Source organism: Centruroides vittatus, unplaced genomic scaffold, assembly GCF_030686945.1.
Source record: "Centruroides vittatus isolate TY-2023 unplaced genomic scaffold, ASM3068694v2 contig_1158, whole genome shotgun sequence".
In the NCBI taxonomy this organism is placed as follows: domain Eukaryota; kingdom Metazoa; phylum Arthropoda; class Arachnida; order Scorpiones; family Buthidae; genus Centruroides; species Centruroides vittatus.
Genome location: NW_027120744.1, coordinates 15,861 through 32,576, shown reverse-complemented (window position 1 = coordinate 32,576; position 16,716 = coordinate 15,861). Strand labels below are relative to the sequence as shown.

The 16,716-nt window shown below is 31.2% G+C and overlaps 1 protein-coding gene across 1 annotated transcript in view; it reads right to left on the bottom strand.

Moving 5' to 3' along the window:
* Window positions 1–10,060, bottom strand: part of Noc1 (Nucleolar complex protein 1) — a 39,741-nt gene extending 29,681 nt beyond the window's left edge. Inside the window, exons 1-2 of the mRNA XM_067275870.1 lie at window positions 9,806–10,060; window positions 810–924 (exon numbers count right to left, since the gene is read on the bottom strand). Coding sequence (XP_067131971.1) covers window positions 810–924; window positions 9,806–10,057 — 367 coding nt within the window. The 5' untranslated portion in view covers window positions 10,058–10,060. The remainder of the gene's footprint in view (window positions 1–809; window positions 925–9,805) is intronic.
* Between the last annotated feature and the right edge of the window lie 6,656 nt (window positions 10,061–16,716).

Genomic DNA, 16,716 nt, shown 5'->3' with positions numbered 1-16,716 from the left:
AATATTTTTATTAAAATGGTGATAAAAATCCCAATTCTGCTTATTTTGACATTCAGTATGAATTTGAATCAGAAAGCATGCTTCAGGAAAAACAGCAGAATGTTAAGCTTCTATGCACCACACACTCAGTGATATTATAATTTGGGCAGGAAAGCAGGAAATAACATTGAGAACCAAAGGCAGTTTTCATGAAAACTATGAGAATAGGGATATTTTTATTGATTGACAAAAAATTTGGAGCATTTTTTGAGAATGACATTTTTTCACTTTGGCCTTTTTTTCGGTAGATTAATTAAAGCATAAAAATTTTGATATGACAGGAAATGTGAAATACTGTTTAAGCAGTGTAATCAAATTTATTATTCATAACTTTTCATTAAAAAATTATTCAAAAATGATTTTTCTTATTTCCAAGTGACAGCTTAACATATTAATTTTGCTTTCCAGATTCCAAACTTATAAAACTATCAGAATCTGCATTAATAAGTAAGTAAAACTTGTGCATATAAATAATTTGAAGTGGTGAAAAAATGATATATCATTGACATGCATGTCAATGATATATCCTTTTAATATAACATTCACCCATTAGTTTGGTTTTCACCTACTACATCTAGGCCTGAATAATTTGACATCATTGTTAAATCTACTTATAAAAAAATCTAATATATGTTTTTATTTAAACGATATAAAACTGACATATTTTTGTTTAACAATTTTAGTATCTTTAGTCTAAACACAACAATGTTAAAACAAACCACAAAAACCTAATTCTGTAAATCAAGAAAATTTTTCTTTCCTAAAATTACCTTGACGATATATTGTAATATCCTTATGCAGCAAATTTGTAGCAAAAGATTTCAACAGATCAACATTTGTATCTTTCATTTCTTCAGTTGTAGATTTTGCAGATTCACTGTAAAACTAATTAAAAATATAATAATTAATTTCATTTTTACTTCAACTAATAAGAAAAAACACCAAAAATTATTTCAGTATTTTAATGAAATATTATTATATTAATTTAATATTTAATTTAATTTAAACAAAATATTTTTCCAATCATGTTCCTATATTATTCTTATTATAGAAACATAGTTAAAAAATATATAAATCTTAGTTCCTCCTAAACTGATCTTTTGATGCCACTCTTTTTATCTCTTGAATCTACTGTTTTTAAAAAAATTTTATTTCTTGATATAATATTCCAAAAAATTCCTAATATTCAAAATTTCCATATAAGAAAGTTCTTGGTAATTATAATAAAATATAACAGAAGTTTCGAATATTAATTATTCTTCTAATAATATTTTAAATATACAGTGGAATTTCCTTACTATGATCAATTTGGAACTTACAACATTTGATAACCATAAATGACTGATAACATTAAATGAAGGATAAAAAATTTTTTATTATTGAACTCAATTTATTACAAACAATTACAGTATGAAGGTGTAAAATTTATATTTATCACAAACTGTACACTTAATACATTACACATTTACATATACTACATTTCTTATAAACAACTGTTTTTAACTCAATAGATAACAAAATTAAACTAGAGAATTTACATAAGGAATGTTCATTACCAAATCAAATAAAGATCTACAATATAGAATCTCATTTCAACAGATTGTGGAACAATGGATTTCTTGGAATAACAGATTTTTTCCCAGATCCTGACAAATGAATGTTATTTTACTTCCTCATAGCAATTCTGTAACTCAGAATAACAAATTTTTTCCAGTCCCATCTATTGCAAATTTTGCATTTTTTTCAATCCTTCCTTAATTATGTTGATATCATGGCTTTTCTCATGGACTTAAGAGCTTTTCCAAACATCCTATATTTTCCTTATTGTTTAAATTTTCTAATATCCTAGATCAGTGGTTCTCAACCTTTCTGAGACTGCAAAACATCATTCATATACTTTTTATTACACAAAGCATTAGAATCAATACATTCAAATTCCATGTTTACTATTCTCAGAAAGCAATGAAGCAATAAACTAATAAGCTTTAATATATTAAATAAAATAGAAACATGGAATTATCTATGAATCTAGCAATGGGAATAAATTTGAATAAAAACTTTAAAATCTTTTCTTTCATGGCACACTCAAGGTAGGTTTATGGAACACAGATTAAGAACCACTGTCCCAGTTCCTTCCTACTTCATTGCAATAACTTTTTAGTCATTTCTCTCAATGCTATGATTTTCATGTGCTATTCATTAGCTCCTTGATGCAAATTTATGAACCAGAGATCATATGAATTACTTTTTTTAATCAGTTTGTCTATTATTCTATAAAAGTTAAGCTTTGAAATAGACATAAAATATATAAGACCTTTCTCCATAAGTATATTGAAGTCAGAATATTGTTCCATATTTGTGTATGTATAAATTATATGAGCAGTTCACAGGTCAAATTGATTAATTCCATTTGTAAATTCTTAATATAATCGTTATTATTTTTACATTTTTCGTGTAACTAATTTTATATATTGTTATATTAATGCATACCTTTAATGTAACGATATATGAACCGTTTATTTTGAAAGTGGCCTAAGTCCATTTACATTAAAATTGAGATATTTAAGAGTTTGCATTTTAATAAATTTAAAAATATTGGTAACTAATAAAATTGTAGTATAATGTTTTTGTGTTTCTAAGGGTGTATAATTTATCAACCCAATTAGCATTATTAACATTGTTTAAAAAATAATGTTTTTGATGACTATAAATGAACTTAAGCCACTTTCAAAATTAATGAAATAACTTTTCTAATTCTTAAAAGGGCATAAGTCCATGGAGAAAATAAATTTTCCTTGAAATAAAAAGAAATATATACTATTTTATGTTATAAAATTTAAAAACATTTAACTTTTATTCACTATTTTAAAAATGTTACATTAACATTAATAATATTTTGCAACTAATTATTCATTCTTCTCAAATTTTCATATACATGAGAGATTTAAAATAATTATGGTATGCAGGTATAGTATAATAGATCCATTAAATCGCTGTATGCGATTGCGATTGGTCTTGTTTTTTTGTACATTGGTGTCAACTCAATATTATTAAAGTTTCTTGGTCTCACCCGACATGGTAGTAAATCCAGTGTTTTGAATAGTGCATCATCATTCATTGATGTCTTATAGAACATTTTATATGGTTCAATTCTAAAAAATTGCATCCAACATATTTTTAACCAATTTACCCTTTCTCCATTAGTATTTTTTTAACCTTCTAAAAATTGTATTCTCTAGAGGCTTAGTTGAAATGAAATCCTCTCATTTCATTTCATTTAGAATGAACTTATTTTTTCAACACTTTTTTATGACTTTGTAATATTCCTTAGGGACAAACAACAAATTGTTTTTCTTAATGCCATTTCAATAACTCCGAAGTCTCTATTATTAGGTAGAAATGAATGCCCTGATAATAGGAACTTACCCAAGATTTGACAATAAAATAAAAAAACACACCATTCATGCTTTTCCATCAATAACTTTCATCACAATAAATGTTTTCGACCAATTTACAGGCCTGTAAACTGATCGGAAATAAGGATCGCAAGACTCAAAATACATGCACACACTGTAATTTACTATGTCAAGAACAGTCATTTTATCTGCAACAAATTATGCAACAAATGATCTTGCCAAGACAGACTATACAAAATTAATTTTTCTATGTCATATTCTTGATGGTTATTAATTTGCTATTACAAAAGATTTATCAAACTACAAATACATGAACAAAAACATCTGCTGTACTTGGTGTAGATTTATATTTCACTCCTTTCTTAGAGTGAATTCTGTATGTACTTGGCAATTTTTCTTTACCATTTAAAGGTTTTTAGGGGGTAAAATTATCAGAAAACTCAAGCAAAGTAGAATGAGGGTGCACAGTAGGGTTACCATTATCAATTTGCATCACATTGGTAATCTTTTTACTTGCTTGTTTGTATTGATATATTAAAATTATATATTTAATGAAATTATTATTATTATTTAAAAAATCATTATCTGAGTTAATCAAGCAATACTACATTAATAATAAAATGAATAAAACACACCTTTAATAATCCAGCAAATAAATTTATTTGCTGGATTATTAAAGGTGTTTTATTCATTTTATAGTTATCCAGTACGTACATTATATATAAGTATATTAATAATAAAACATAAAGCTCGTCATAAAATTTTACTGCATAATATACTCCATATCCATTTGCAACTCTCAAAATGGGACTTACGCCACTTTCAAAATAAACATTTTTATCATTCTATTAACCAGCTAATTTTTGTTTTACAAAATCTTAGTGATTTTAAATATATTATTTACAATTTGTTTCAAAATGAAAAGATAACGTAGAAATGTAAATATTAAAATAGTTAGAAGCTTGATTTTTTTGAAAAATGGACTTAGGCCACTTTTAAAATAAACAGCTCATATAAAAATACATTTTACAATGTTTATTTAAATTTAAAGTTAAAAAGAAATTTTAAAAATTAATTTACATTATCAATTTTTATACTTTTTGTTTTGTGGAATTAATCAATTTGGCAAGTGAGCAGCTCATATGTATGTTAGGCTCAAAGACTGAAATTGCTCATTGAACAAAAACTACCGCAACGTGTTGTGGTCGTTTCAAAATGGCCACGACGTAAATTTCACTTCATGGCCATTTGTAAAAACGACCATGAAGCAAAATTTGCATCATGGCATTTATAAAATGGCCACACCACAATGTGGCTAACTCAAAATGACCACAAAGCGAAATTCGTGTTGTGGCTTTCATGATATTTGACCATGCTGCATTGTGGTGATTAAGAAAAGCCATAACGTGTTCTGAACGTTAGCTGATGCAACTACGATAGAGGATCATGGTTTGTAACTTAAAACATGGATTCTAGCCTGAAAACATTTTTATTTACAATTTTTAATGCCAAACAACATTAGTTCTATAAGTTTTCCTAGAAATTTAATTTTAATACTTAAAAAAATTTCAAAGAAAAATGTATGGAGAAAAATACACATTTGTTTCTATTGTTTTGCTAAAAAGTGCTGAAGGTCTAACTACTTGTAGGTGCTTGATATATACACGATGAAATAAAAATCAGCTGCTAAAGTTAAAAACCACTGTGTGATGGATTTATTATGGTTAAAAGCCACCACACATTCTGGAAGTTAACTAATAACGAGGTGATGATAAGAAAATAAAACTTTCTTTTTCATTATGATTTATTTATCTTCAATCATCTTATATAAATAGGTAACAAAATTGTTCATCATATACAGAAATCTAACTTTAAGCCTTTTCAACATTTAATCATTCAGGAAAATCTGTTGCGGTGCTCGAGATGTCAACATTTTCTAACAGCTAATTTATTAAAAGTAATTACTTTGTCAGGAACTTTTATTAATAAATCAGTCTTTTTTATGAGAAACAAAAATGTTGCAGAGTTATTTTTGCCGAGTGTTTTCGAACAGAGTATCAACGAAAACTGAGGTATCACTGTACAGTATACACTCATGTATCTAGCATCAATCTGCATTATTTCTTTAGCTTCTGTTGTCCTATCCTAAAACCCTCCAGTTATAGGAAAAAACAGAATGGTTTTAAGCTAAAACTTTTCCAGCAAAACTTGTGGCACAATGAATAATAAGACCATAGAACAATGGTACTAGGTAGTTTTACCATAGATTTACCCTAAATATAAGTTTACCCAAAACATTACTCTGAAAGGTTGCAATTACTCTAGAAAAGGGTAATTACCCTAGAAACGGCAGCACTGGTTAAAAATGAACACAATACAAACTCCGCAAGTATTTGCAATGCACCCATTGACAAGTTACAACCTATCCTTCGTATTGTGATTGCATCAGCTAATGTTCAGAATGCCTTTTGGTTTTTCTTAATCACCACAACATGTCATGGTCAAATATCATGAAACATTTAAACATTTAAACAATGTTCTATACAGAAATCATTATGCTTACATCATATAAATTAATTATTTTTTTAATAAAACTATAAATAAATTCATTATTATTATATTATGCAACGATGTAAAAGTTAGTTCGATGTTTAAACATATAAATGATGTTCAATAAGGAAATTGTTTCCTTTACATTGCATAAAGATAAATAAACAATTACAAACAAAAATTATTTGCTTTGTTATGCTTTGTGGCATTGTAAATAATACTTCCATGATTGTGGAACCACAATATAGTTGGAGTTAATGCAACCTCCCTTCATGCCAGTGATATAAATTTCAAGAACCTCCAATGAACATAAGTCATGTTGGTCAAAAGCCCTGTGTAAAAGAGTAGCTTCATCCCAACATGAGGAAACCCCGGGTTCAGTAGTATATTGGGCTAGTGCAGTATTATACTTTCCCTTGGACACATCATATTCGAAGTCCCGTATTCTAGCCTCCAGTGTTCTGTACGTGGATCCGATGTATGTTACAATCTATTAAAACGCTCATCCTACAATGGAATGCGATACACTCCTGGCACTTTCTTGTCATTGGACTTGTCTTTGGCATTAGTTAAAAGCCAGAAAATGTTCCATTTTCTCTTATATGTTAGGCACAAGTTTAAATCCTTAGCAATTCTATTATAAAATTTGTTGGAGGGATGTCGTAAGATATAACAACTCGATTGTGCTCTGCATCATTAATCCTCATGTTGGTGATAGCTGTCCTAGATTGCTGGTTGGCAGCGAGCCTGTTGATTAAGGACTGGTGGTACTCATGTGTAGATGCCATATACTTAATGCATTTCAGTTTATTGTAGATATCAGAAGTCTCCAAACACTGAGAATAAGCCCTTGAGACTAGGGCCCAGAATGCCACTATTTTAAAAGGGCAAGGGACTGCTGAGTTATTAGGCATAAAGAAAAGGAATGTATGTGGGTTTGCGGTAAATATTGGTAATTATATTTTTATTTGTCATATGAATCTTTACGTCTAAGTAATTAACTTCTGTGTGACTTTCCTGATCTAACTCTAGTGTTAGTCCATAGCCATTGTTGTCAAAAACTTTTAACACTTCCCCTATATCAGGTTTGGTTTTCCATATAATCAAAATATCGTCTACATACCATGTATAACTAAGGATATTGGATTGTAAGTTTACTAAAACTCTTTCTTCCAACTTTCATAAGACAAGTACACACAGATCCCCAAGATAGAATTACCCATTGGTACTCCCCTTTTTTGAATGCAAGTTTGACCATCAAAGTAAAAAAAGGAAGAATAGAATATTAGATGCATAAGTTCTAATATCTGGAAATGGAATCTCTGAACATCAAATGTAGTAGTGAGAAAGAAATCTCTTAGCACACAAAAACATGGTTCCAAACGAATGGATGGGAACATCAGTGCAAAGTTGAATACAGTAAGATATTTGTTCCCATTTAACTTTATATTATGGAGTTTGGCGAGTAGTGCATTGGAATCAGAGACAGTAAAGTTGTATGCGTCAAGACGGCATTGTAACAAGTGATGGATACGTTTTTCTAACAAGACTGTGGGAGATCTGGCTTTATTGATCACAGGGTCTTAATTCTTGCCTAAGTTTATGCATTTTAGCAAATGCAAAAAGGCAGGGGATTGTCAGGGGAGCTAACTATTGAATGTTGAAGGCCTAAGACTGCCACAAGGCCAGTGCATGTGAATCTACCAACACAACTTTGTAGCCTTGTTGTGTAGGAGGTCTCAGCGGGTTGACACTGAGTGTCAACTATATATTGGTGTACTATACTGACATAGATTGCCCTTAGCATGATGACAATTGCCTTGCTCTTATCAGATTTTGACCATTGTGATGTTGTTAGATTGGAGCCACTTCTTACTGCATTTGACAAAATTCCAGAACTTATGTACATCGGGTTCAGGCTTGTAATTTTCAATTGCCATCAGCGCTTTCCATCAGAGATAGTCCTTGCGGGTGTCTGAATACTCATTATTTCCTCTAGATCAGCGTTTTTCAAAGTGGATGATAATGCCCCCTTGTGGGTGGTGAGTAAATCTAGGGGGCGCTGGAGGCAGGGTACTGAACAGTGACCAAAGGCAAAAGTTGGGGTCACTGACAGCTGTTCCCTTTCCTCTGTTAAACTGATAAGAGGAAACATTGCATTTAATGGTTTCCAGATGTTGAGAACAATGTATGGTAAGGGTACAAAGTGTGAGATTCATAGAAAAGTTTTCCTAAGAATATTTCAAATCCTTTCTCACACAAGAGAAAATGGATTAGGGGGCGCTGGGTATAACTTTATGAAACAAAGGGGTGGTGAATTGAAAAAGTTTGGGAATCACTGCTCTAGATAGTAATTTCTCCACATTCAGAATGAATGAAAACGGATTTGATGAAGCTGATTGAGGTATGAATGTAGGACCAAATTTGAATGTCTTGTGGAAGCATTCTGGAGGAGAGATGTTGTCCCAACAAGTTATAATGTTGTTGAACTTAGGTTTGGAATGCAATTTTTGTATTTTGATTATCCAAGTGAGCTTTTTTTTTCATATTTACGCTGCAAATTATGCTTGACACTTGCTTCTAGTTTGATGACTCTGGAGTTTACCTGTTTCAGTATGGTAAAATCCTGTCTATATAAGCCCACCTCAAGATTGATGAGTTGATTCAATTTGTGGTATACCAGGTGTCTGGTACATCAAATAGCCTTTCTAAGGCTATTTGATGTACAAGACACAACTTCAGGTTGAAAACTGACAATTGAAACGTATATCCAATTGTCAGTTTTCAACCTGATGATGGCCTATAGAATAGGTCGAAAACGTTTGTTTTAAATTAAACTTTCTCAGCAACAATAAAGGTGTTTGATTATTGTTTAAGTAGACTATGTTTGAATAAATATTGTTCATCTAATTGTTGCCTTTTAATTTTATTTTAACCATTAATATACTTGAATAATAATTCTAAACTAGTTTGGCCTGACACACTTATGCCAAACTAGTTTGAACTAGGCAAAACTAGTTTGGCGTAAAATCGGGTTTTGCCGGTAACGTATATCGTATATCTCGGCATATAAGATGACCTTCAGATAAGACGATGTATAAATTTTCATCAAAGTTTTATAGTTTTAGCATATATCTATCCTATAAGACGACCCCCAAACTATCAATGGGCTATGAATTTAGTTTAGATCAGCGATCATCATCTGAATAATAATACTGTATAGCGTATATGGAATTATGTCCTATTTGTAATTTTTCGAATGAACAAATTTTATTTTCTTGCATCTGGCAATTTTTGCAAACATTCACACTAATTCAGGCATTCGGGTAATGACCTTGACTATTTATTTACAAAAACATTCTATGGGCTATTCTATTTTGTGCACATACCCTACTCTCTTCTAGTAAATAATTACAATTTGTCTGTCTTTTTATAATGGTTTTAATTTATATAAATTTAAATCCAATTTTTTTGTATCTGTCCTATAAGATGACCCCGGATTTTCGGGGCCATTTTTTATGGTTCAACTATCGTCTTATCTGCCGAGATATACGGTATATGTTAAAAGCAAAATGTTCCATCCCAACCAAAACTGAAACAAGCACTTTTCAAAGCAGCAATATGAAAATAGGTCACAGGTGGGGTTCACAATTCATTCCTTGAAAGGACCACCTATTAACTTCCCCTGTGGACTCAGCATGAATTTGTAGAAAGGGTTAATACATATTAAATTCATTGGAATTATATAAGTATACATATATGATCTAGTCTAAATTAGATGACATAAATTCAATACTTACTTTATATTCAAACCATTTAGTTCCGGGTTTTATCAACAATGAATTCTGCAGTGTCTCATCAGTTAAAATATTTGATTCAACATCATGAACGGTACTGCTGATCTCATTATCTTGAATTATTATTTTTCTCTTCTGTTTTGTTTTAATTTTATTAATTTTTTCAATATTTTTTTCTTCAGTTGGATTTTTAATTTTTATGGATTTTTTCCTTTTAATTTTCTTTGGTACTTTTGATGATTTGACTTTCTCCATTTCATTACTAACAAGGAAAAAAATGTTCATTTTAATCATTTTAATAAGCCATTTTAATTTAAATCCATTTTTATTTCAAATTACACTCAAACCTCAGTTTTCGAATTTAATTCATTCCTAAAAATTATTCAAAAACCGATCTGTTCTAAACCTGAAACAAACTTTATCATAAGAAACAATAAAAAATTGACTAATCCATTCCCAATGCCCAAAACAAAGCCTTTTTTTTAAACCTTTTTTTAACTGTATTTCATGCATAAAAATGCCTACAAATGCAACATAACATTGATTATATAAATTATAATATCTCTATCTATTCTATATATATATATTATAAGCAAAATGTCCTGTCACCACCAACTGAAAGTGAAACCAACACTTTACAAAGTGCTATAAATAGAGAGTCAACTCTGACTCCCTGGATGAAATATAACCAAATCAACCAAGACGGACAAGTACTTTATCCAAACTTTCCAAAATATTGTTTTATTTGATTTGATTTTAATTTTAATTAACTAATTGTGAACCGCCAGGAAGCAAGAGGAAGCCGTACCTCACTTTCCGGCAACAAGTCGTGGACCTGCCCACTTGTCAGAGGATGATTAGGTTACAGTTTAGACGCCCATAGGGCCGGGATGTCTTTCTTCAGATCTGCGAGTGTAGCGAGGGAAGAGGGGACGACAATAAGGCGTGGGTGATAGACGAGTAATGACACCATTTAACAATAGTACAATAATTTATTAAAATTAAGCAACTAAAGTTGTAACTACACTTCCTAACATTTCTCAAGCTGGGTTTCTAGTTCTGTTGCACGAAAGGGGCTGAGAGAGAGAGTTTACAGTACCCAATTATCATACCTCTTAGATGATTCCATAGAATGTGGTCCGAAGCACTAAGATATCCAAAAAGGAAACACTAGGTATAAAATTTGAGACTGCGGCTGTTTGGAATATCCAGTGTTGCGGTTACGTGACCGGTAGATTAGCAGATGATGAAGGACTATCCCTGAGAGGGGGGGAGAAGCGTCTTTTATAGCTTCTTGGTGGGAAAATATGTCACGTGATCGATTGTTGTGGGAGGCAAAGGTTTATTAGAACAGGTGTGGAGATTAAAGGCCTTCCTGGGATAAAAATAAAGTGATGGAATTGAATGTTAACTATAAACCTATCATGCAAGTTGAGCTGTAGGATGGATGAGAACAATAGAATGTTGACATTTTTTTTTGAAGAGGGTGGAATTTGTCCCAGCAGAGTAAAATTTCTCCCTAACTCTTTATGTAACAGAAGGGAAAATAATTAAAAATTTAGGCTATAAAAATTCCAGATTTCACATAATTAATTTAGATTTTACTTTGATTTTAGTTTTAGTTTTGGTGTAAAATCCGGAGTTTAAATTATTATTTTTAGTTTTAACTAACTGGCTATCTAATATTATTAAATATCAAATATTAATATTATAATAGATAATATTACATTAATAAATTTTTGTTATTTAATTTGACTTAAGCACTTTTAAATTCTTAAATGCCATTTCTATAAGATAAATGTCAATTAATGAGGTTTTTATTAAGAAATTTGATTTAGATTCAACTGCAATGTCTACCAAAAAACACAAATAGTATCTTTCCCACATGTGCATTGAAATCTGATTTAAATAGCAATGTCATGATTGATTTAGGACTACGGCACTAACTTCTGAATTTGTAGTCCTGTTGGTGATTGATCAGACCATCAACTTTCTTTCATATAGGAAGTATCGGGAGTTGACAATCTGTGTATCTCTAATCTGTGGCTTGTTCTTGTCGAGTAGCTTGTTCAGCAATAGATTTATCATATGGCAAATGGAGGCAAATACAAGTTCAAAATTTTGTTCGTGAACTAAATTGTTTGAAAAGTAAGGCATTCAAAACCTGAGGTTTGATTGTAATTTGTATATTAGCAATTTCTTATTAATTAACTAATTAACTACTAGGTTTTAACCTAGAATTTTTTCAGATATCTCATAATATAATAATTATTGCAAACAATTATAAACTGATTTTGAAATAATTTAATCTTCAGACCATTTCTGTTTTTAATTTCCTTATTTTAATTTTCTGTAGTTCTTTCAATGTTAACCTCTTTCATTTAAAATTTAATTAATTTAAAAAAATTTTTTAAATAAAGAAATAATATGAAACTCAACCTCTCCTTGACACCGGGGGTGAAATACTAAATCCAGAACCTGTTACCTAAATCTGGAACCTTAAGCATTTTATCATTACAAGTACACATACTAAATATTAAAAATAATTTTATCTAATATTTTTTCAATTAAAACATAATTTTGTTTATATTTTAAACTGTTTTGCCAAAACATAAATTTGTTAACTGCTGGCCTCAATTTAAAATTGCTGGCCAAACCAACTGGGTAACCCTAATGTCACCCTATCTCTCCTAAAATGGGACAGTTAGTACCAACCAAGTGCAATCTCATCACTCCAACATGAAAGAAAAGTTTGCTTTGACAGACTTTATGAAGCATCATGTATTTTCTGCTTTGTAGACACGAAAGTTTCCAATAAATGAATACTTAACTGTTAATATTGTAATTTTAAAAAAACAAGTTTGTGATAAAGTGGGATTTATTTAAAACAGATGTAAGGATCTGTCATCAGTCTAAAGTCTAAAGTTTATAAAATGATAGTTGTAAATGACCTTCTCTCAGATTACTCCTCATTAGTGATGTAACGAATATTCGGTTACTACCCAGTATTCGGCCTATTCTTCACTATTCGGCCGAATACCGAATATTTAAATCACTATTCGGCCGAATACCAAATACCTAAAAACAGGAGTAAGAAATAACAAAAACACAGTAAATTAATCATTTTGGTAACTTTTATTAATGCTGAAAATTAAATTATAATTATTAAAGTTAATAAGAAATAGCATCTAACTCTAGTATTAAATTATTTCATAATTAAATAATATTATAGTGTTTATCTAGCCCGATATCTTATAACATTGATGCGTGTAGGTTAGAATGTATCGGGCATCAATGTTATTGTTTTGTTAATTATGTTATATTTGTATTCACGTATATTATATATATAATCGAGACGAGTTGATAATAATAATAATATTATTATTATTATTATAATAATAAATTGACATCCTGTATTGCAAACAAAATATACAAACATGTTGAAGAACACGACATTCTAACAGAACAACAAAAAGGTTGCCGTAGAAATCACAAGGGATGCAAAGAACAGTTACTCATAGATTCAGTCATTCTACAGGCAAGCACACAAACAACACAGAAACATACACATGGCATATATAGACTACAGAAAAGCATTCGACAGTGTTCCACACAGTTGGCTGCTACATATTCTACACATGTACAAAATACATCCATCACTCATTGCATTCTTCCAAAACACCATGCAGCACTGGAGAACAACACTACATCTCAGGGTTCATAACACTTCCATACAAACAAACCAAATTTTTATTAGGCGAGGAATTTTTCAAGGAGATTCCTAGAGTCCTCTCTGGTTCTGCCTAGCCTGAATCCGTTATCCAACATGTTAAACAACACGCAATATGGTTACAATATCAGACATAAAAAAACAACACAGTATACACTGTCACATCTCATGTACATGGATGACATAAAACTTTATGCATCCACACAAAAACAACTTTGTCAACTCCTACAAATCACACATTCATACACCAAGGACATATAAATGAAATTCGGCCTAGATAAATGCAAAACACTTCACATAGAAAAAGGAATCCTGAAAAAAGATTTTGCGCTTGGAAATGGAGACGTTATTGAATCCATGGAAGAGGGCGAGTTCTACAAGTATTTAGGATTCCAACAGGCCAAACTAACAGAACATACACAAATAAAGCAAAGATTAATTAAAGAATACCAAAGTAGGTTAAATGCTATTCTCAGAACACAGTTAAATTCAAAATGTACAGTCAAAGCAATAAACACATATGTCATTCTAGTACTCACATATTCTTTTGGAGTTATACATTGGACTCACACAGATCTTGAGCAACTCCAAAGGAAAACAAGAACTACACTTACTAAGCATAAACAACATCATCCTAAATCTGCTATAGAAAGACTAACCCTTCCACGTAAAGATGGCGGACGTGGCCTGATTGACATAGTTAACCTTCACTACAAACAAATACAGTCACTGCGAGAGTTTTTCTACAAAAAACAAGAAACATCACAATTACATAAAGCAGTAACTCTAGCAGACTCAAATAACACACCATTAAACTTACACTCACATCATATGGACACAACACAACATATAAAAAGCATAGACACCATTAAGCAATCGTGGGCTCGAAAGGCACTCCATGGCAGGCATCCTTATGATCTGGCCCAGGATTTTGTTGACAAAACTGCGTCAAACAGCTGGCTAGCTCGAGGATGCCTCTTTGGGGAGACGGAAGGATTCATGATCGCCATACAGGATCAGGTTATAAATACTAAAAACTACAGAAAACACATACTCAAAGATGCAACACTCACAAATGACACATGCAGAAAATGTCACATCATGCCAGAAACTATACAACACATCACCTCTGGTTGCAAGCTCTTGGCACAGACAGATTATTTACACAGACATAATCAAGTAGCAAATATAATACACCAAGAGCTTGCAAAGAAACACAAATTAGTAGACATCCACGAACCATACTACAAATACATTCCACAGACAGTATTGGAAAACAACACGCACAAAATGTACTACGACAGAGCCATAATCACAGATAAAACAATTTACCACAACAGACCAGACATCACAGTCATTGACAAACACAATAAAATCACATACATTATAGACATATCCATTCCAAACACTCACAATATACAAAACACATGCACTGAAAAATTTAGCAAGTACACAGAACTCGCCCAGGAAATAGGGCATCTGTGGAGGATGGATAGGGTGCTTATTGTACCTGTTGTTCTCTCCTCTACAGGTGTCATACCACACACACTACACAAAAGCCTGGGCACATTAGAATTGAATAGAAACACATACATCACACTACAGAAGGCCACTATATTGAATACATGTCATATTGTGAGAAAATTCCTGAATACAGACACACACACTGATACACTTCTTTAATTTCTGTTTTGGTTACTATGCCTTGACTTTGGTCCGGCATAGTACACAGCCACCGGTGTTAACCGAGTATATCTCACTTAACCCAACATAATAATAATAATAATCAGCGCAGAGCCCAAACGGTTAGGAGTTGAAAGTTGAAATTTGGTACACAGTTAGGGGATGTCACGAGAACGCACACTAAGAAGGGATTTTTCGAAATTCCTTCCCACGGGGGGGGGGATTAAGTCTTAACACTTCCATCAATGATGGAAGTGTTACATAACAATGGAAGTGTTAAGAGAAAGAAAGCGACGTGCAAGACGCAGATGCAGTTTTTTTCGTTTTTGCGGGAAATCAAACATATTTTTAGACCTATCTAAAAATTCTGTAATTAGTCTGGAAACAGGGAGGACCCAATTCTTGCATTCTGTGAAAACGGGTAAGGTTTACTATAACGTAATAATCTTAATATTCGCTAAAACGGTTAGGAGTTGAAAGTTGAAATTTGGTACACAGTTAGGGTACCAGATTTAAGTAGCAAAGTTTTAAGTAACAATGGAAGTGTTAAGTAACAATGGAGAACAAGAGAAAGCGACGCGCAAGATTTACGGGCGCTGGAAAAAAAAAGAAAAAAAAGAAAAAGAGTAATATGTTGGAACATATTCGATTTTCAAATTTAAACAGATTAGTTCGGTTTTTCTCAACCTTTCTTCTTTAGAACATTCGATGAAAATCGAAGGATATAATCAGAACACATCGTGAAAATCGAACAATATTAGAACATTCGATTTTCAAATTCGACTTTTCTTTAAAAAAACTTAGTTCATTAATGAAATTATTCTTTTTTTTTTGTGACTATAACATAATAATCTTAATCTTCGCTATCATTAATTTTGCCCGAGCAACGCCGGGCCTACCTGCTAGTATTTTAATATTTTTTACGATATTTTAAAATGATTTACGAAACGTTTTATTGAAACTTATCGTATTTAAAGAAAGAATTATTTATCTATTTCTAGAAGATGAGGAACTAATATATAATTTATTTTATATCAAGGACGATGCCAGCCAATGGGTAAGGGGGGGGCAAGATGATGTAAATTGATAGAGGATATGAATCGTATGTAGGTAAAATAGAAACGATTCATAAAGTTTTAATCATTTACTATGTACCAGAAAAGAAATATCTCAAATAAAACATTTTCTTTAACTTACAAGAAGTCTAAGAAGATTATTTTAATTAAAACTTAGCATTTAAATAACTTTTTTGAATTTCTAGGGGAGGGCAACTGCCCTCTGCCCCTCCCCCTGGCAACGCCCTTGTTTTATATATAAAGCAAAGAATGAGCATTTTTCATTATATGCAAAAGATAACATTTGAAATCATGTTAATTTTAAAAATATTGACAAAAACAATAACAAAAAAATATCACAAAGCTTCACAAATAGAAACACCCCAATAATATATTTGAACTGTTCCACAACTGGGGAGAAACTAGACCATAAATCTCCCCACTAA